The sequence below is a fragment of the Denticeps clupeoides genome, chromosome 15 (assembly GCF_900700375.1).
Source record: "Denticeps clupeoides chromosome 15, fDenClu1.1, whole genome shotgun sequence".
Taxonomy (NCBI): domain Eukaryota; kingdom Metazoa; phylum Chordata; class Actinopteri; order Clupeiformes; family Denticipitidae; genus Denticeps; species Denticeps clupeoides.
In genome coordinates this window covers 20,457,800-20,479,611 of record NC_041721.1, presented here as the reverse complement: position 1 = coordinate 20,479,611, position 21,812 = coordinate 20,457,800, and the positions used below count along the sequence as shown (strand labels likewise).

Sequence of the window (21,812 nt, the reverse complement as noted above, 5' to 3'; positions counted from 1 at the left end):
AATAATAATGTTCTTAATTAATATTTGGACTGGACTATGGGGGTATTCCATAAAGAAATTCTAAATTGGCTGAATTAAATAATGGTAGAAAAGGACATTCTCACTAGACATTTATAACACCTGGCTTAAGTTCAACCAGAAACTGTTTTTTTGGAAAAACCCCTCTGTACTTTATACTGACCAATCAATTGTATGTTTTGATATATGATGTTCTATTATATGTCTTGCTATGATGGTTCAAAAAGCCATTTCAGGGACAGTGTGTCATCCAGTGCTATTGTTTGCAATGATGAACTGAGGGTATACTTAATATTGTTTTGTTTCATCAAAACCATAGGGATAGGAAGAACTGTAGCATTTTTGCTCATTTTGCTAGATGTTAACAGCATATCATTTAACTGACATAATTAACAAATTGTGTGACCAATTAGGTAAATGGACCAATAGCTTGAGATCACTGTTTAATTTAATCAAAGCCCCTGATTTAGGAAGAACTGTAGCATCTTTGCTCCTGTGTGTATTTTGATCATTGGCTGATCTTAACAGGATAAATGAATGAAATTCAGCTTGTGGGTCACATCTTACAGTTCAAGTTTAATATGAACTTTGCTAGTTAAGGTTAAGTTTCATTACGTTTTAAAGTATTTGGTCAGGTCAATGACCTGAAGAGAGCTGGGACCAAAGTAACAAAGTTTAGCAGTTAAGTTTAAAAGTCTTAATTGGCATCTGACTGAAGTTTTTATCTGCTTTCTACCTGTACTGTAGCACTTGTTGGGGCAGAGGGTCAAATTAAATCATTTCTAAATTATTTTAGCACTTTAATAAAAGAACACTTACATAATGATGGTAAGGTATTAATTTTCTTCCAGGTTAATGTTCAGACACCCATCTGTATATTCAGTACTTGGAAGTTACTCAGTTCACAAATGGTGTGATTTTGTTGGCTGCGTTACCTTTTAAAATTGATACAGTGCAATCCGCCATTATTGGTATGATGAAGGTTTGTATGCAAAAAATCAAATTAAAACACACATTCAGCATGTAAAGTTGTCCCACATGTCCCAGTTGTCAGATAACACACATACTGTAGGTAAAGTTGTCCCACATGTCCCAGTTGTCAGATAACACACATTCGGCAGGTAAAGTTGTCCCACATGTCCCAGTTGTCAGATAACACACATTCGGCAGGCAAAGTTGTCCCACATGTCCCAGTTGTCAGATAACACACATTCAGCAGGTAAAGTTGTCCCACATGTCCCAGTTGTCAGATAACACACATACTGCATGTAAAGTTGTCCCACATGTCCCAGTTGTCAGATAACACACATACTGCATGTAAAGTTGTCCCACATGTCCCAGTTGTCAGATAACACACATACTGCAGGTAAAGTTGTCCCACATGTCCCAGTTGTCAGATAACACACATACTGCAGGTAAAGTTGTCCCACATGTCCCAGATGTCAGATAACACACATTCGGCAGGTAAAGTTGTCCCACATGTCCCAGTTGTCAGATAACACACATTCGGCAGGTAAAGTTGTCCCACATGTCCCAGTTGTCAGATAACACACATACTGCAGGTAAAGTTGTCCCACATGTCCCAGTTGTCAGATAACACACATACTGCAGGTAAAGTTGTCCCACATGTCCCAGTTGTCAGATAACACACATACTGCAGGTAAAGTTGTCCCACATGTCCCAGATGTCAGATAACACACATACTGCAGGTAAAGTTGTCCCACATGTCCCAGTTGTCAGATAACACACATACTGCAGGTAAAGTTGTCCCACATGTCCCAATTGTCAGATAACACACATACTGCAGGTAAAGTTGTCCCACATGTCCCAGTTGTCAGATAACACACATTCAGCAGGTAAAGTTATCCCAGGTGAGGAAACAGCCCTTACCAAGTGCCACCGCTCTGGCAGCCCCACAAACCATGGACTCCCCACGGACCGCTCAAACCTTGCAATTGCGCTCCAGTTTCAGCTATCCGATAGGTCGAGTTGGCCAACAATCGCCACAACAGGGCTGCTCGCCGATGACACAGCTCTCAATCAGCTGCTGGTCGTGCTGCAAAGCCAGCAGCAAGCACTCCAGCGGAGAAGAGAGTTACAGCACCATCTCCACCGAACCAGGCTGCAGCAATGACAGGAGGTCCTGTAGCAACAAAACCGGACCATTCTGCAGCTCAAGTCCCAAATGCAATCCCTGCAGATGCAACATGGGTAAAATCGACTGCACTATCCGCAACCGCAAACAATGAGTCACCAGCATTTTGCGACGACACAGCAATCCTTCCTACACATTTCCTGCTGCGCGAATGACCACTGTCGGCGGCTTCGGCCAAACTCCATGATGCCGTACAGCTTGTGCACATTCATGCCTCTCTTGCCCAGGAAGAACGACAGAGACGAAAAGATCAGAGGATATGCTATTACTGCAGTGGCCAGAATCATTATTGTACTTGAACCAGTGACCCAGAAACCCCACTGCCCTTATGATCTGACTAATGAGCTTCTCACCGGGGCACTTCTGTTCTCACTCTCTCTGCCAAAATGAAGGGCCATGGACGAGTACATCTGCAGCTCTTACAGCTCCACCACCACATCGACTGACCTAATAATGTATTAGGAGGGATACGGCCCAGAGGAACAATCCTGGGTGCCGGTCCTGGAGTTGGGGGGCACAGCCCCTCACAGCCCTGTCAGGCCAGGGGAAGACCCTTCTGCACACAAGGAAAAACTCCACACAAAAAAAACTCTAGGAGAGAGAAAAAAGAAAAGAAGCGTTGGGAAGGAGGGATAACCAGAGAGGGACCACCTTCCAGGGTACAGTGAGCCTGCAAGTGGTCTTTGTTATTGTCCAATGAAAAATAAGTCTTACAGTTGTAGACGTGGAGAAGTCCAGAGTGTAGTCCAGTGTCATGGTATACATTATGATGTCCATTATGATGCTACTGGTCCATTTGAAGATCCCTGTTGTTATGGTGGTGGTGGCTGTGGTGACCCCAGGAACCAGGATTTATCTGCTGGTCTCTTCACTGGAGTCTGCAAGTAGTCTGGGCGCTTGATTCAGTATCTAGGAGAAAACAAACAGAAGCAGTGGCAGACGGTGGCATTGTATGACTGATACTAAAATATGTGGTTATAGTAGTATATTGGTGCTACAGTGGCCCGGTACCCTAACTGGGACAGGCTAACTAAGGTGAGTTTAACACTGTGTGTGCTTAACAGGGTGACTGTGTGATAAAGTGGACTTAATAATTGACACTGTGTCTGGGGCTTTAACAGAAGGCCAGAGAACACAGTGAGACTGTGTCTGAGTCCCGGACACTGACTGGCAAGCTGTTCCACAACTGTGGAGCTCTATATGAGAAGGATCTGCTCCCAGCTGTGGACTTCTGTGATTTGGGTACTAGTAATGGTATATCTCTGTTACTGACCGGTTTTGACCACAACCTTTCCTTCTGAATATTCCTTACCTGTTTGTGTTTGACCTGGATGATCTTCGACTCGACAGACGATCCATGCTCTCCTGATAAAACCCCTTTCAACCTAGCAACTCTCCAGCCTCAGGTCCTCCAGCATTCTGGCGGCCTCATGGACCATACAGACAGCCCGGCCCCTGCAAATTGTGCCCCAGATCCTGATAAAAGCTATAGATTACCCAAAAACTGAATATTGACAAATTAGATGACCGGATTTCCCTCTTGTTTGCTCCAGCCCCCTGATTTTGCACAATTCCTACAAAGCTTCTTACAAAGTAAAGCTTCTTCACTTTCCACCCCAGCAGCTCACAAAGGGAAAGTTAATGCTGTGAGGTTCCAACCCATTTTTCAGTTTTGTTAATATTAACAATTATGAGAAGTGTTATTGTTTGGTTTGAATATGGTTTATGTAGACCATACAATTGAAGTAAATGTTATGTTTTAAGTTATAATCCAATGAGGAATATTTTGCAAGTGCAAGATCAAAAGGAAAAAAGTGAAAACCAAGAGGTGTATGTGCAACAAGGCAGAGACCTAGACAAGAATACATGAACACAATGACAAATAAAAGGAAACAGGAACGTATTATTCTACTCTTCTATTCTGTCTCATTATTCTACTCTGCACACCTCACAAGTTTCAGCGGCATTAAATAAGTAACTAAAACTGAGGAAAAGGCTCCCGCTATGACACAAGCTTCAGTGAGGTCAACGTGTGAATAATGTTTCAATGCCATAATTAGCTCATTGTGCAAAGTGGCTGAGCTGGACAGCCCAATCGTGATTTGAACGGACTTTGAGAGGAGATGATCTGACCTTGGCTGCCACAATGCTTGACCCAGCTGCAGAATGAAAACACAGACAGAGACTGTCCAAGGTCTCTCCAGCGACAAAACTCATATCCCAGTTTTTTTCCACAATGATAGTGCAGGTTAGTGATAAAACAGGTGCAGAAAATGCAACCGCCAACACATTCAAATATTGTTAAGAGCAATAAACATTAGACAGAATCAGGTGGTGAAGGGGTGTAATAGTTTTATATGTTAGATGAGGATATAGTTTAAAATGGGATTATGTAGATCAGCGTTCAAACAGCAGAACTCCCTTCCGCAAACAGGAGAACAAACAGTTGTTAAGGTCTTGCTGGGCGTCACTAATGTTTGGGTTTCTCAGATACATCAACCCACCTCCTGATAGTTTCAACAAAAACACATCACAAAGCATGCATATTTGAAACTTTTGTCTATGAGATGTTCTCCCGTGCCTTACATTGTTACAGTTCAGCCTGAGCAAGGCCAGACAACTGTTAGCACCTCTTCACCGAGCTGTGATAAACAAGCTACAGGCATTTCATTTCAGCTCGTGTCCAAATAAGCTGGAAACAGCTGAAGAAGAACGTTCCAAAGACTCATTCAGACCAAGGACGCGCATTCTACCAGATGAAGATATAATATCTGATATACTGATATGTGGTCCAGCTGCCTCTGTGAGCTCAACATTGCTTCTTTGCTCCTGCTGCTTCTGGCAATGGTTCCATTACAGGTAAATGCATGCCAGGGAGAAGAGCTGCCTCGAGGTGTGATACTGGACATGGTGAAGCTCCGCATACTGGAGGCACTTGGGATGGAAAGAGCCCCAGAGTCAGCTCAGCGGGTGGTGGGGAAGCCGGGGGCTGCAGTCCCTCAGTGGCGGTCACGTGTGGTGAGAGAGACTGGAGAACAGCACAGACGGGGACATCAGGAAAGTTTTCAGGTTATCCTGTTTCCTGGCATGGGTAGGCTGCTCTTTGATTTAATACACTGTTTACTCTTTACACTTCACATTTCTGTTTACTGCCTTCTAATTGCTGAACAAGCTGCACTCAATATACATACATGATTTCATCATCCTAACAGCAATGTACTTTAGATGTTCAATCAAAGAACTTGGTTTACATAGGAAACAAATACAATTATAATTTCTGAAATAAAATAAATATAAAATAAATCACTGAAACTTTTTATTAAATAATCCCATTTATAAATTGAATATTTAATGAATATAACAGACTATAAAATCTGACAGAGGTGACCTCTTGATGATGTTGTTGAAACATCACCTAATCTTGAGAATTGGGTCAAAATCTGTGCTAGTGAAAATTATGATGTATTCAAACCCATTTGCTGATGCACCAGATACTCTTCTACTGGCCAGAATGTTAATTGGAGCAGATCCTTCTAGTTGCAGTAATATTATTGAAAGGGATTTGGTAATAATCAGTGACTTGCATTATTGAACACAGCATTAGAATATGCGACTAATTCTTGCTAAAAAAATAGGCCTCCCTATATATTAATGTAGATAATCCATTCATTAACATCCATTTACACCTGTCATTATCAATTACAACATTAACAATTGTGCAGTGGTGGCTTTGCGGTTAAGGAAGCGGTCCCGTAATCAGAAGGTTGCACCGTGTGCTGTGCTGCAGTGTTTCACAATGACAATCACTTCACTTTTTAACAATGTCTGGACAGGATATTTAAATTTTAATGATTTTAAATAAGTCTGGCGTGTAGGCTTCATGTGGTGAATTGTAGGCAGAACTAAGCCAAGTAATTCCAGCTAGGCATTTGTAAGATCTCTCATGGTCTCTCTCTTTTCAAACTTCTTTAGAGGGTACTTGCTCCGAGGGACCAGATGCCTGTTCTTTTGAAGACTCTATCAGCAGCCATTTCACCTACTATTTTCACCCATCTCTAGACGACCAGGAGATGGCTGTCACATCTGCCCACTTCTGGTTCTTCACTGGGAAAAATGCAGGGTCGGAAAATGCCTCCACTTCTCTTTACCTTCTCACCTCTGATCAAGAGCTCCAGATGGTTTCAAATGGACCATCCAGACGGAGCCAAGATGGCTGGGCCACCTATAGATTGAACAGGGATGTGCAGCCCTCTATGGGAAAGGGTCCTTTCATCCTCCAGGTTCACTGCCCTGAATGTAGCTGCCATTGTTCTGAGGAAGACAAAACACCCTTCCTGCATTTCCACATCCACCAAAAAAAAGCTAACCGGGCACGGAGAGCACCCATCATTCCATGGTCATCCTCTGCTCTCAACCTCCTGCAGCGACCCTCTCCTGAGAACGCTGACTCCAACAGTGACTGCCTGCTCCATAAGATTGATATTTCTTTCAAAGAGCTGGGCTGGGAGAATTGGATTGTGAACCCAAAGGAGTTCACATTCCAGTACTGCCATGGCACCTGTGCCACCTCACAGCGCAGCCAAGTTTTGGGCATCAAACAGTGCTGTGCGCCCATGCCTGGCACCATGAAGTCCTTGCGCTTCACCACTACCTCTGATGGAGGCTTCTCCTTCAAGTATGAGACCTTGCCCAACATCATACCAGAAGATTGTACCTGCATCTAAACCCTGAAACAATACTGTCCACATTGTTTTTAGGTCTAAACCTTTATACAATGGCATCAGATCAGAACCTTCCACATCATTTTACACAATTTTTAAATTGCAGAGCTATGTTTATAAAAGTTAAACATTAAATTTTTTCCTAGACTTCATTTGGACCATTATTATAAACAAAATCAACTTAGATAGTGTTTATGAATGGTGCATGTCAAAGTAATGTTGGTGATATTACAGAATTTACAATTGAGTTAAATTACAATTGTATGACAGAGAAAATACTGAAAATACTCAAAATATAGAACACACACATTGGCCACAAGAAAGCAAGAGTTAAAATAAGCACTGATTATATATAAAGCAAACACAGCACTGTTTTTTTTTTTTTTAGGAGATAAAAGGTAATGATCTGATAGCACACCTACACACCACAATAAAACATTGGCAGACAGCCAATTTTACTATATGTACAGTTACAAGAGCATGGACTACATGGACTATTGTATATATATAGACAAATGATAATCATGCACATTTAGGGTGTCTTATCTTAGTTGCCTTTTCTTATACTGATTCCATTTTCTTATGCAATTTTTAACATAGCTTCATTGTCATGGTTGGGACTTAAAGGCAATACATATTCAAAATACAAATATGTTTTGCTTTTTTTAATGAATGCTTTGATTTAATATTTTTTAATTAGTCTCATCCCAGTTTCTGTTTGCCCACCTGATCCATTTCAGTGTCAGTAACACAGACGTTCCAATGATGCCTTCAAATTATTATTGTTGTATTCATGTTGTGTTGATTTTTTATTATTTATATATTACCCCAGATAAGTTTTTCTTCCATTTCCATAGATTAGATGCTTCATTCATGATCTGTACCTGTTTCTCATTTGATTTCGCCCCTTTTTAGCAACATATTATCTCACCTGAAGACTGATGTGTGGCAGTTTTTGTCTGGCTCATGCTTGTCCCTGAAGCTCCTTAAACACTTTTATCCTGGCTTGGTCATGCTTGTTTTGAGAAGCACAAGCCTGTTTTACTTTCAATGTGTCTCATGGAACCCCATGGACCCATGAAAAAAAGTTTTTTTCATTGAAGAAATTGTGCTGCAAAATACTTTTGTGTGTTTATTAATGAGAATGACATATGTAGAATTTGCAAAGGAAAATGAAATAATTTGTCAATGGTGCACATTAAAGAAATCTCAATTGTTTTATCCTTGCTTCTTTTCTTTCATTTTATGAATAGATATATTATGAGTATGATATGCTTGTAGCATATAGTGTTGGAGTTTAATGCACACTGTGCATATTGCTTGTGATTTGGTCTCTGGTATTTTTAGAGTGACAATTTGTCCAATTTACGTGAACACTTGACTTTATCTTGTCTTCAAAGTTTTTGTGGGGAGAACAGCTCAAGAAAATAAACATTTCTGACAAAATTAGGGGGGGGGGGGGGGGGTACTGGACTCTGTGGTCATTTGAAACCTTTATGGATGAATTGGACACGCTGCTCAGTATTTTAACCATAGGTACCCCTATAAAAGTCCTTAATGACTTCAACCTTCCAGTAGACAAACTCCAAATGTTTTGCTTTCTTGCCATTCTCCACTTTTTTCCCTTGCCACACACAAAGGAGGGAATGTCATGGACCCTGTCTTCAGTCATTCCACACAAACTACCAACCGTTCTTCCACTCCACTTCACATATCTGACCACCACTTTCTGTCCTTTACCCTCACTCTACCTACCCTAAGTTGCTCCTGAGGGACTGTTCCTGTAACTATTGATTGCAAGTTGCTCTGGATAAGGGCATCTGATAAATGATGTAAATGTAAATCACTTATTCGACAAAACCTTCACTCAGTCTCACCTTCATTTGTTTCTTCCTGTACTCTTCCAACTTCTGACTCATCTGCTCCCTGGCTTTCTGATACTTTGTGCAGCAATTGAAGCAAACTAAGAGCAGCAGAGAGGACACCCTCTTGCCACCTGCCCACACCGTGGGGTCTTCCTGCACTGGATCTTGGCTGGTGCTGAGTGTGGTGGTGGGGCAGGGTTCAATCCATGGCTCGGGCTCTGACCGATGGAACTCCGCCCTCAGTAGCTCCAGGAAGTTCCGGTAACCCATCTTGTCTCTCTCTCCCTGTTGCTACAGGGCTATGCCCTGGGAATGGGATTTTATTAATAACAACACAAACAAAAATAAAATGGCATGAGGGCCAATAACAGGGGAAAAAGTGGGAGAACAAAAACTAAAACCCGCATGCATGTGGCGATTGCTAGATCTAAAAACAACACTACTGCTACGTTACACATAAAATGGCGCAGTCTCAGAATGGCTGCTCAGAAGTGCCTTATAACCACCCTGCTGTCAAGCAGATTGGTGCCAGGTGAGTCTCGAGCTGCACCTAATCGTGACACATGCGCCTGTCTGCAATCTTGCACTGCTCAATTACGACATCAACCACAGGACAAATTACAAACCACAGAGACACACACAACATTCAATCCCAACTACACAAACAAACTATATAAAATAGAAACATTTATGAATTAAAATAATGAATATATATATATATATATATATATGTATGTATGTATGTATGTATGTATGTGTGTATATATATATATATATATATATATATATATATATATGTATGTATGTATGTATGTATGTATGTGTGTGTGTATATATATATATGTGTTTTACATACAGTATGTCTGGAAATTAGTTAAATATATAAATTAAATATATATATTTATTTCGTTGGTGACCTCACACTACACAACACGCAAACACAGACATAAACCTTAATACTTAGGGGAAGGGGTGTAAAAGATGGGAAATTCCAGGCCCATGGCAGAAGAAGACCCCCTCTTGTATCTTAATCAAGTTGTGACCTCCCCAAGCAGGCAAGAGGTGTCACAAGGGTGGTGAGAGGCAAGTGAATGGCCTGAGGTGCTGTAAAAAAGTGGAGATTAGTATAAAAACTCTCTAGACCAAAGCACTGTATTAAAACCACTTCAACCTGATGTTACTCTGCAGAAAGATGCATGGCACAACAGAGGTTAAAAGAAGAACATTTTCTAATGTATTAACACCAGTAGATTATTATTGCTGTTACATGTAAATATTGTATGTAAAAAAGGTACCAATGTTACAGAAAAAACAAATATAAAGAAAAGTAGAAAGAGGAAGGAAAAGTCAGGATAAAAACAGAGAGAGAAGAAAGTGCCCAGAAACTATTACTAATTATTAATAATATTCCTTGCCAAACAGTCAGTTTTGGGGTCAGGGGGGCCTGGGGTCATGCTTGGGCCAGCAATCCATGTCCACACTTCTCTGTACTTCTCTGGTGGTCTCATCACTGGATGTTGATTAGGTGCTTGATTCAGTGTGCCTCAGAGAGAATAATCAGAAGCAGTGGCAGATGATGGAATTCTTTAACATTTATATTGTCTTCTTTCAGCTTCTTTCCATTTACCCAGGATTGGGACCAGCACAAAAAATGCTTTCCAACACCCATTGCCAGAACAATACTTCTTGAACAGTTATACATGAGCTGTTAAACAATGATCAGGGTTAGACAAAATACACCATACCTGAGTTGAAGTAGAGATAGCATACATAATAACTTGCCTCAGTAAGTTTAAAACCTCCACTTACACTTTTTATTTAGTGTCCCTTAAGTATTGAAAGTTAAAGATGATTTATAATAGCTCTAAAATCCTGTTTAAAAGAACTGCCTGTTTTATGAAAATCTGAATTTAATCATTGTGTACTCATAAATCACAGAATAAGAATAAATCACGAATTTACACATTAATGTGTCTATTAATTTGCATTGTGGTGATTCTCAGGATGGGATATGGGTGTTGATACTGGAGTGCAAAATGAACACAGCAAAGATCAAAGCCCCATATATGCTTATCTGGTTAAATTCAGTATGGTTCCGACAACAGGTTTTACAAAAAAATATGTTAATATGTAATTCATAATATGTTTTATGTTTCTGTATGTGTGGGGTGGGGGAGCTAAGACCGCAAACAACTACAGTCTACAGAGGGACAAGTGACAAGGAGAATGATCTGTGCCTGTGCTAAACCCTGCCCCCACTACTAAGTACCTTGGTGTTCTAGCATCATTCTGTTTATTGTTTCTGCTCCAGGAAGTGTATGCATTCTCACTACAAGCCGTGCATCCACACTGTGACACCTTCTGCATTAGGATTTTTGCCAAAAGAAACAATAGACAAATGTAATTTATAGTATATTTTTAGTAATACAACAAATTTACAATGTTACTGATAATAACAACAAAAAAAAAAGCACACTAGCCTATAACAATATAACATTAATAAAGCATAGGTACATTAAGAATAAAAAGGGAAACACTGTAAAAAGCTACATGACTCACAGAAAAGATTGAGGACAAATTTTCTTCAATCTACAATCTAAATAATGTTATTCATCAGATATAATTTAGCCAGTTCAGCCCAATAAGTTTAGCCAGTGTTCACTTTTTTCTGTTTTTAATATATTCCCTTACATTACTCTGATAAGAAAGGCTATCTTTAACTGATGAATAAGGGCATACATCTGGCCCCGTCATTGTGTCATTTGTACAGTAACACACACTCTGTGTAGCAGTAATGCACTGTTGCACCCTCTGCATGTGCCTGCTGGAACTGCGGCAGACCTGCCCAGTAGACTTGCAAAATATGAAGTGAAGTGATTGTCATCGTACACAGCACAGCACACAGCACAGTACAAGGAAGCTTTTCCAATATTGCAGTAACTGGTCATTTTTGTGTCTTCTTCATTATTTCAGGGTCTACTTTCACAAGTTCCAAAAACACTGCACAAAACACTGCAGAATAGGACTTTGAGGAACAGACACAGTATGTATTTAGAATTTGAGGGGAGGGAGCACAGAGTAGAAAGACTGGCACCGCCCAAAAAATGCAACCTATGTTGGGGCACAGCTGTCATTCAAGACTGGTGGAACTCTTCTCTCACACCATAAAGAGCAAATAGGGAGCAGTGTGCGGGCTTAGGAGTATAGTGTGAAAAAGAGGAGGGTAAGATAGCACAGACAGAAAAACACACAGAGAGAGAAAGCTTTAGAGAAGCTTGTCACTCCTGCAGCGAGGGCACTGCTAATGTGAGCCTGTGTGTTGAGATCTTTTAATTAGTCACAGCTAACATGACATCTCCCCCATGTCGCTCCTTACCAGGACTCATCTAACTACACACAGGCATAAGTGAGGTAAGGATATTTTAAACTATACAGTCTGAAGGGGAGTGTAAAAAAGTCAGCAGTGCATATATTAGAAACATAATTATTCTATTTATACTAATAAGTAATGGTAAATGGGGAGATCTATTATTAGAATTATTGTTTCAATTATTATTGCTATTAAGATTTGTTGTCATTTAATGTTGTGTGATTTATGAAAAAAAAATTGTTTATTAACTCAGTGAACAAAAAAGAAATTTGACGTCAATGTTTTATCATTTGTTGAGACATAGAATTTGGTGAAGTTCAGTCGGGAAATGGATCATGTGAAGACACAAGAGACTAGAAAAGGACATGTCACTCTACCACTGAGGAACAACTCAGCAGCTTGCCTTTGCACCCACTGATATACTGAGAACAGATGCAACGCCAAGTAAAGGCTGGTGTTTCCAGAGACGGTGTGATGTCATCCCATAGTATGAAGAAGCCAGTGACACCAACTCCACCTGTTTTCCTGCGTAAACTCAGGAAGGCTGCAGTGGCCACAGGCTGTGATGTTCGTCTCCGTGTGTCTGTGGCAGGACACCCAACACCCCGGCAGCTGTGGTACCATGACAGCAGGCTCATTGCCAGCGATGGGCAGGATCAGGGAGGGCTTTGGATACGGGACTGTCACCCTAGAGATGGTGGCCTGTATACATGTGTAGCAGTGAACCACCTTGGAGAGGTCAGCTGCAGCACCGTTCTTGCAGTGCTTGACCTTGGAGATGGTAAGATGTTGCCCTATCCTACATGTGCATTTATCAAGATGTTGTGGATGTTTACATTTACAACATTTAGCAGAGGCCCTTATCCAGTGCGATTTACTTTCTGTAGTTACAGGGACGGGGTGTCTTGTGTCTTGCTTAGGGATAAAATAGTAGTAAGTGGTGTTTGAACCTTTGACTTTGGAGGAAAGGCAAGTGTGTTTCCCACTAAGCTACTATTACCCCTTCATGTGCAGGTCTGGGTTTTAATAAGGTTGGCCCTAAAAGATAGAACAGCAGATGTAGAAGGTTGTAAGGTCAATGATCTTTTGCATGTGTATCCCCGTCGTTCCCTTGAAATCAGAGGTACAGTCACTCCATGACCCAGCTGGATCTGCAGAGATAAGCACTGGAAGAAATGTTGCTCCAGAAGGTTCTCTGTTCTATTCCTGTAACTGAGCTGTCAGGCATCAGTCTTTGGCACGTCATTGCGGCCCCTTGTCTCAGATTAGTGTCCCTCCAGTGTACAGAGTAGATTTTTCACTCAAATACGCTGGTATAGGACTTTTTCTGAACAAATTGAAAGAATTGTGCTGTTAGTTGGACCTCTCCTGTTGCCATAGAGAATTAGGTGTCTTGTCCAGGTGTATGATGACAGACAGCCAAACACATACACGAAACCAGGGCACCACATCATCAGCAACTATCTACAGCGTGCCTGGCAGGAACAGAGGCAAACATCATGGACCACCAGCTCTGTAAGAAATAATGTGAACTTGATGGTGACAATGTATGCTAGCACAATTACTCACCCTTCAAAAAAATCCCAAATCAGCCATAACATCATGACAGGTCAAGCAAATATCATTCATGTGTCTTGAATGGGACAGTGGTGGCCTAGCGGGCACATAATCGGGAGGTTGTGGGTTCGAATGCTGAACTGCCAAGGTGCTACTGAGGTGCCACTGAGCAAAGCACCGTCCCCACACACTGGTCCCTGAGTACCTGTCATGGCTGCCCACTGCTCACTAATGTAATGGGTTAAAGCAGAGGACACGTCGTTGTGTGCAATGTCTGCTGTGCTGCAACACTGTGCTGCAGTGTTTGACAATTACAGTCACGTCACTTTCACTTTAATTTGTTGTCTATGTGTAGCTGCAGCCTACTCAGTGTGCCCATGTCAACGTACAAAGTACCTACAACGGACATGTAAACATTAGAATTGGACCACAGAGCAAAGAAGAATTTATCTTGGTGTGATGAGTCATGCTTATTTTTATATCATGTGGATGACTGTGTGTGTGTCGCTTGCCTGGGGAAGGCATGGCAGCAGAATGCACTATTGGACTGTACTTTGAAAACTTGGGTCCTCTCCATTCATGTTCATTCTGGTACCTACCAGCAGAAATCTGTTGCAAATCAGAGAGAGAGATAGAGATAGAGATAATAAGTGCTTTAGTTTCACCATACCTCAGTGGTGCTGATCTCTCTCTCTCTCTCTCTCTCTCTCTCTCTCTCTGATTTATTTATGGTGTGGAATGCTCAGTGGCTCTGGTTTCAGTACATGTTGTATTGTAGACTAGTTGACTACAGCAATTAGGCTGGTGTTTTGGGCATTCAGGACCTTAGCAGTTCATTGCTGTGCTGCTCACATTTGCCATTTCACTAGTTTATTACTAATTTTTACTTATCGCTATTTGTGCCTGCTGTAGTCTCAGGATGTAACACTTCAACTCATGTACATGTATTAAACTGTCCATGTTTTGATGTGTGTGTGTGTGTGTGTGTGTGTGTGTGTGTGTGTGTTACCTCAGTCCTATCGGCAGGGTGTTAAGTTTTAATCCAGGATGCAGTGGGGTTCAGCGGGGGTTGGGGGGGTCTCTGTGCATTTCAAGAAACAGTCACCCAGGCTGCCCTTGCTGTGAACAAGCCAAGAGAGAGTGTGTTGTCCAGCTGAGCTGGGGGGGGAAGAAAGTCAGAAGGATTGTGTTGGGGAATAAATAGAGGGAACCATGATGAGGAAGGAGCTTGTGGAGGCTCGGAAGGCTCTGAGGAGCATCCAAAGGGATAGTGTTGGTGCTCCCAGCAAGAAGAGGCAAAAAGGTGAGTGCTCCACATCAGGATCATATAAACAGACTCAGGTTTTATTAAAGTTATGCTGCTTTACTTCCGGGGGCCTTATAAAGACATTAATCTGATGGATTTAAAATGTTTGTGTTACTTTAATGGACAAAAATGTGCAGTAATTATACTTTTCTACATACAGTGGCAATGCAATGTATTTGAACCCCTTTTCTGCATTGATTTGTCATAAAACTATTGTCAAGGGTATGTCAAAAATATGATCAAGAACCATAAACAACTCAAATTGCCAGTGGAAAAAAGTATGCAAAACTTAGTGCCTCGGAGAGACTAAACAGAAGCAGTAGCAGATGGTAGCATTGTACAACTGGTACAGACATATATGGTTATAGTGGTACACTTGTGTAACCGTGCATCAGCAAGGTCTTTACCAGTAAAGATTTCAAAGCAGACCGGAGTTTCAAGATGTTCTGTTAAAGCTAGTTTGGAAATATTACAAACAGGCAATATTGAGCATTGTAGACACAGCCAAGGATTATGCTAAATCGAAACAAAAGATTCCAGCAGTGCCATAAGCTCAGAATTTGCAGAACCCAGTGGAACTCAGGTAATACTGTACTAATGATCAGAGAAGTCTGGCCATACCAAGTGGTCATACCTTTTATATGTTCCTAGTGACTCAACTATACATGAAAACAATGGAACATTGGAAAACATTTGAACTTATGGAGTTTAGTTTCAAAAGTCACATATCACACCACTCACAAATATATTTCATGACTTACACAGAAAAAAATTGTTTGTTGGGTTAACTTAACCCATCTGTTATGTTGCGGGTCAAATTGACCCATTTTAAATTTCAAATATATAAAAAAAATAGTTAAAAGTATTTTTTCAGTATGAAACTACTTGTGCTTGGCTTAATAACAGTAATCAACATATAAAATAAAAATGGTTCATTTCACATATGTGCAACCCCCCCCCTACATGTTACTATTACACAGATACTGTTCGGGTCAATTTGACCCGGCAGTCAAAGTGGAGGTTAAAGTGACCTCATCTGTAAGTGCAAGAATGCAGGTGTTATGACTTTTGACGGGAACCTTTTCTGTTCCCGTGGGTAAACTCCGCCCACACTCAATAGAGTTTGCCCACAGGAACAGAAAAAGTTCCCGTAGGCAAACTCCACCCACACTGAGTGATCACTTAGTAGGGGAAGAGCCAAACATATAAAGATTCTCTGCAAGGGGGTCCTACAACATTACACTCTGCAGCTACATATGATCTAGTCTCTGTCAGAGCTTTAGAAAATGAGCAGCATAAATAAACAGATGACAGCACAGGAGGCTCTGGAACTAATCTTTGATCACGACAGTGAAATAGAGGAGGATGTGTCTGAAGATGAAGACCATCTTGAGGTCAATTCTGAGTCTGATGATTCTGATTATGAGCCAACTGAGGAAGCTTCTATTCATATTCCTCCTACCAAGGAATTTACATCAAAAAATGGTGAAATACAGTGGTCTTCATCCCCAAATATGCGTCAGGCAAAACTGTCTGCAGAAAACATAATAAAGACAGTGCCAGGGCCCACTAGGATGGCAGTGACTCGTGTAACAGACATCAAGTCAGCTTTTGAGCTTGTCATGACCAACTCAATACAGAAAATCATTCTTGAAATGACAAATTTAGAAGGCAGGCGTGTTTTGGGGGAGAAGTGCATACATGCATATTTGGGAGTCCTCATCCTGGCTGGGGTCTACAAATCAAAGGATGAATCAACAGCCAGTCTTTGGGATGCAGAGATAGGCAGGGCTATATTTCGTGCCACAATGTCTCTGGAGACTTTTCACATTTTCTCCAAAGTAATCCGATTCGATAATCGAGAGACAAGGACTGTCAGAGGGGAGAGAGACAAGCTGGCAGCTGTTAGGACAGTGTGGGACAAGTGGGTAGAGCAACTTCCTCTACTCTATAACCCAGGCCCTAATGTCACAGTGGATGAAAGGCTAGTGGCATTCAGAGGTCGCTGCCCTTTTAGGCAACATATGCCTTCCAAACCAGCCAAATATGGCATAAAAATCTGGGCAGCATGTGATGCAAACACCAGCTATGCATTAAACATGCATAAAAATAAAATTTTTAAATCATCAATGTCATGTAAAACTATTTTGTTTTATATGTAGGTATTTCCAACATACATTTAAAAAAATTAAAAATGCAGTTTTTATGAAAAACAAGTGAATTATCCTCATTGAACCATGATATTGATTGAAATGGTTAGTAATGGAGTTAATAATGAAATATAAATTATGTTTATTGGGATTTTTTGGTTTCTGACACTTTTGGATAAGTAAACATGTCCCGGGTCAAATTGACCCAGGAACATTATTGGTGTTCCTAAGAAACGAACATAACAGGAGGGTTAATTTAATTATGATACCTATTTCCACACATTTGAATTATGCTATTTGAAACTAAATAGCCCAAATAGAAGGGTCACAAATCATTTCTCGACTCAAAAATAAATGTATGTGATGCAGAAATGTCATTGCAGTTACATTTATTCACAAACCAATAAGCCTGCATTAAAAAAAAAAAAACATAGTATATATATTTGTGAAAACACTTACATTTATTTGTGGATTTTTGAAACTTCCCTGACAGTGGTAGCCAATCAAATATATCTCTAAAGTTTACACATCATCTGATGTTCAAGCATTGATTTAATTGTGACAATATTGCGCTACTTTCGCAAATTGTTGTGGTCTCTTGGAAAGAATTGCAAAAACACAAGTTTCATCAAATTAAAAGTCATCAATATAATGGAAATCCTGCAGTGTTTTGTTGTTGTATTAAATGTGTTTCTGCTGAATTTAAATAAAAGTTTCCCTGCTCACTCAATTGGTGTCAGTCGGTCACGTCAACACAGACAGTCTGATGTCTGGACAAACCCTGGATACAAGAATAAGATCTGAAGTTTCCTGAAGTTCAAGTGCAGCTGCTCATCACCAGGCCATTTTCGATCACATATATTCACGTCTGTATGTGCAGAGTCATGCAGCTTCCTGAGTGCTGCTGCATTTTAGACTGTGTCTCAAGTGGAATTTGAAAGTGAAAGTGAACTGATTGTCATTGTGATACACATCAGCACAGCACACGATGCACATAGTGAAATGTGTCCTCTGCACTTAACCCATCACCCTTGGTGAGCAGTGGGCAGCCATGACAGGCGCCCAGTGTGTGGGTACGGTGCTTTGCTCAGTTGCACCTCACCGGATCGGGATTTGAACCGGCAACCTTCTTCCTTAACCGCTAGACCACCACTGCCCCAGTGGTGGGTCTTGGGAGTTGTGTCTGAATACAACTGAAGTATAAGTATTTTCATTTGTTTAGTTGAACGTAGTTGTATGTTTGAAAATTTAATTGGGAAAATAATCATCCAGGTCCAGTTGTTACGTATGTACTAGTGACCTGCGCATGTACATGTTTGTTTTTCCGGCAGCTGATTGGTCCAAGTTCAACACAAAATGTTGGATAATCATCAAATAAAACGAGACAAATCAATTGTTTATGTTCAGTTTTTATTAACACTGTTTCTTAAACAATTTTCCTGACTGGGACTAAATGTCGGGGAGAAAAAACGTTTAGAGAATGACATGGATAGTCATGGGTAAAAGATGTGGCTTGACTTATTCTGTCTAAATTTTGTTCACAGGAGCAGTCTCATACTTAGGGTTTAGATGTTTTTTATCGAAAGAGCATTATGCAGAACTTCACAGTAACTCCATATAGAATGCACCAACTATTGGCAGTTCTGTTTTGTTGTGTGCACCGCGTGCTGTGCTTCAGTATTTCACGATGACAATCACATCACTTTTACATGCCTATTACTTCTTTATGTCCTGTTCAGGTTTACTCTCAAACAGCCTCATGGTCCACTACGGAACGAATTTCTGTACCGACCAGTTCAGTAGCATTATCTGTCTATACTGGTTTTCAGTACACATCCCCACCAACATGCGATCTCACTTTCCAGCAAATCCCACAGGTTTCTGATTAGAGAGGCTATCTGGCTCAATATATTCCCAGAATAACAACTAATTTTAGGTTGTTTGTCTGATGTACTTATCATTGTAGAAATTGCATCTGATACTTTTTGATAAAACCACTGACACATGAGGCTTGTTAGTGTTAAAAGCATTTGTGACCAGTAGTAGTTGAAATCTAGTTGAGAGAATTTGTGTGATTGCCTCAATTAAATGAATCATCATGATGATCCTGCTAATCATCCCTGTTTGATGTATGATCATTTTACAAGTGCAGTGTGGATTATCTGATATGATCTGGTTTCATTGTGGAGTTTGGCAGGGACCCTCGTGTCTGTAGAGTTACACAGGCCCTACTCAGACCTCTAATAATAACAGCAGCATGTAGGGCATCTCAGCATTCATATGGTTTGGCTGGAGTGCTTTATTTAATTTGGAAAGGCATTGAAAGAGCATTAACCCCCACAATTAGTTAAAAAATTTTTTATGTAATTATTCAGAGGAGTAGGCCTGGTGAGAAGGTCTGGTGAGGCCAATGTCACTGTGCATGACAGGCAGATTTCTGAAAGAGATGGTGAAGTAAATTGAAAGAATCATTCTTGCTGTGTAATCTCCTTGATTAAAAAATATTGCATAAACTTGGTATGAGAGTGATGCAGGAAATGCCATTCAACAGCAATTACAGAGACTGCTTCAGTAATGTTCAAATGGAACTTAGAGCGTTGTTACTATAAGAAATTTCTTACTGGCTGCCTCCCCAGATGTCACACAGCACCTAAGAAAGTCACCACAAACCCAGCCGCTCAACCACCTAACAGATGCACCTGCTTTCCTTGAAAGTTTGTCACAAATGTGACGTCAGATGAGACTCTGCTGTTGCTCTCAAACCTATACTGTAATTTTCCCTTTAATTCCCTATTCTCTATTCTTTATAAAGTCCTGACACAAGTTTAACTTGACAAAGTTTTAATACTTTAATTCATCAATCAACAAAATGCAGTGAAAGAACAGAATAGGAATCAATATTTGGTGTGGTTTTTGAAAAGAAACATTGCTGAAGATAGTTCTTAAAGACATTGGATGTGTGACCATTGTTTTGCTGCAGAGTAAATTTGGGGCTAGTCATATTTCTATGTGATGATATTACATGATGGATACGTATCTTGAAGTATCTTGATTTGTTTTTCATCTGCTGCACTGTTTCCTTGGCAGAACACTGCAACATTGACAGTTTTGTGATTCTTCAAAAGAAAAGTACATCTTGAAACCCAAATCTGCATTGAAATCTTTGTCTGGAAAGACCTTGCTGATGAAGTGTAACTACTTGTCAGGGATCAGTAAGGGCAGGAAGGAAAGGACGCAGACATATGAATTACAGGGGATTTACTTAAAATCCAACAGGATCCATTTATATATGGAGACACAGAGGCAGAAAATCAGGTAATCAGGCCTGAGTTAGACAAAACACAAAACTCTGATCCAGAGCACCCCATAAAGTCAGGTACATGATACCACCTTGTGTCCCTGCCTTTGTGCTATGCTTACAAGACTAGTCAAAGTCCACCTTTTTGTCATCTCACTATATAAAAGTAAACAGAGAGATTTGGAGATTCACAGTGTGCAAAAAGACAAATAGTGCTATTAGTGAAAATGGAATAACACACAACATAGTGCAAAAGAAATAACACACAACACAATAACAAGAACATTGTTCACCCATAAAATAGGCAGACAAGTAGCAGCAATATGGCAGTATATCAGTGTGTGGCTGTATTTAGTATAAAGTGTATGTGGTATATGAGATGCTATGATAATAATGGCAGTAGTAGTGATATGACATGATATGATAACCATAACACAGCAGCACAGTTTGAGGTAGTGAGATATTAAAGTGCAGGGTGCAGTACTGATGTTCAGTTTGTAATGTGCAGTTTGGGTGGGAGAAAAATCATCTGCACATGGTTTAAGGCTTCAGATGTGGTTGAGGTGCTTCAGGCCTTGCGGACGCTGCGCTTGTGAAATATGTCCAGTAGTGGGGCAGAGGCATCTCAATGATGTTCTCAGCTGTCTTCACGATCATCTGTAGGCTCTTGCGGTCAGAAAGGTTGCAAGGGAGACGAAGTGTCGCATTTGTCTTGTGTTTTGGTTAGTCCAGCCCTTCCTCCTCCCCTCCTTTCCACAGCTGTCTCCTCCCAGCCACCATCTCTCAGTGCTCTCTCTCGCTCTCTCTCTCTCTGCTGGGGCTCATGGGCGTTCGACACGCCGCACATGAAGCTGCCCCTGATTTCTCCCATTTGAGTAGTCCAGCAGATTGACTGCTCTCCTGGATTCTCAATTCATCTGCTGGGCTTAAAGGAGCTTCTGAATGGGTTGTTAGCTTTGCATAATCCTCTGATTTAACTGGATAAATTGGCATTATTGATGTCTAAGTGAGAACAGATCCAGCATCTGACAGCTGCCACAGGGTTTTTGGGAAGGATGAAGAAGATTTGGTCTAAGAAGAGATTTCAGGTATGTTCAGATGTTTTCTCTGTTTGAAGCCAATACTGCTAGTGCTGTATTTTGAATTGATATCATGCAGAGTACATCTGCCAGATTCCGTAGACAGGTGGGCTGGTGGAGAGACAGGCAGGTGTTGGAACTTAGTTTTTACAGTCTATGCTGTGCTTCTTATCACTGTATGTCTGCTGCTCACTGCTCCTTGTGGTGATGGCACCTGACATAGAAAAACCATGATGGAACATCCCCAGAGGAGATATATTTCTTGTCATGTAACAATAGCAGCAGAGGCTCCA

General features: G+C 40.8%; 2 protein-coding genes across 8 annotated transcripts in view; both read left to right on the top strand.

Annotated features, from left to right (window-relative positions):
• Positions 1-3,157: 3,157 nt before the first annotated feature.
• inha (inhibin subunit alpha) lies at positions 3,158-7,285 on the top strand. The gene is made up of 2 exons (XM_028955001.1): positions 3,158-5,264; positions 6,146-7,285. The coding sequence occupies exons 1-2, from the start codon at positions 4,958-4,960 to the stop codon at positions 6,895-6,897; spliced, it is 1,059 nt and encodes a 352-aa protein (XP_028810834.1). The 5' UTR covers positions 3,158-4,957; the 3' UTR covers positions 6,898-7,285.
• A 4,629-nt stretch (positions 7,286-11,914) lies between these two features.
• spega (striated muscle enriched protein kinase a) overlaps positions 11,915-21,812 on the top strand; it is a 42,772-nt gene continuing 32,874 nt past the window's right edge. For 3 of the 7 annotated variants that reach the window (XM_028954323.1, XM_028954321.1, XM_028954319.1), the window contains exon 1: positions 21,254-21,528. Coding sequence is in view for 6 of the 7 variants with exons in the window: in XM_028954321.1 (XP_028810154.1) it covers positions 21,496-21,528 (33 nt within the window). In the remaining variant the exon portion in view is untranslated. Of the gene's footprint in view, positions 12,171-12,427; positions 12,911-14,870; positions 14,990-21,253; positions 21,529-21,812 lie in introns of those variants that run through there. The other 4 variants (XM_028954318.1, XM_028954317.1, XM_028954322.1 and 1 more) reach the window with 3 other exon arrangements.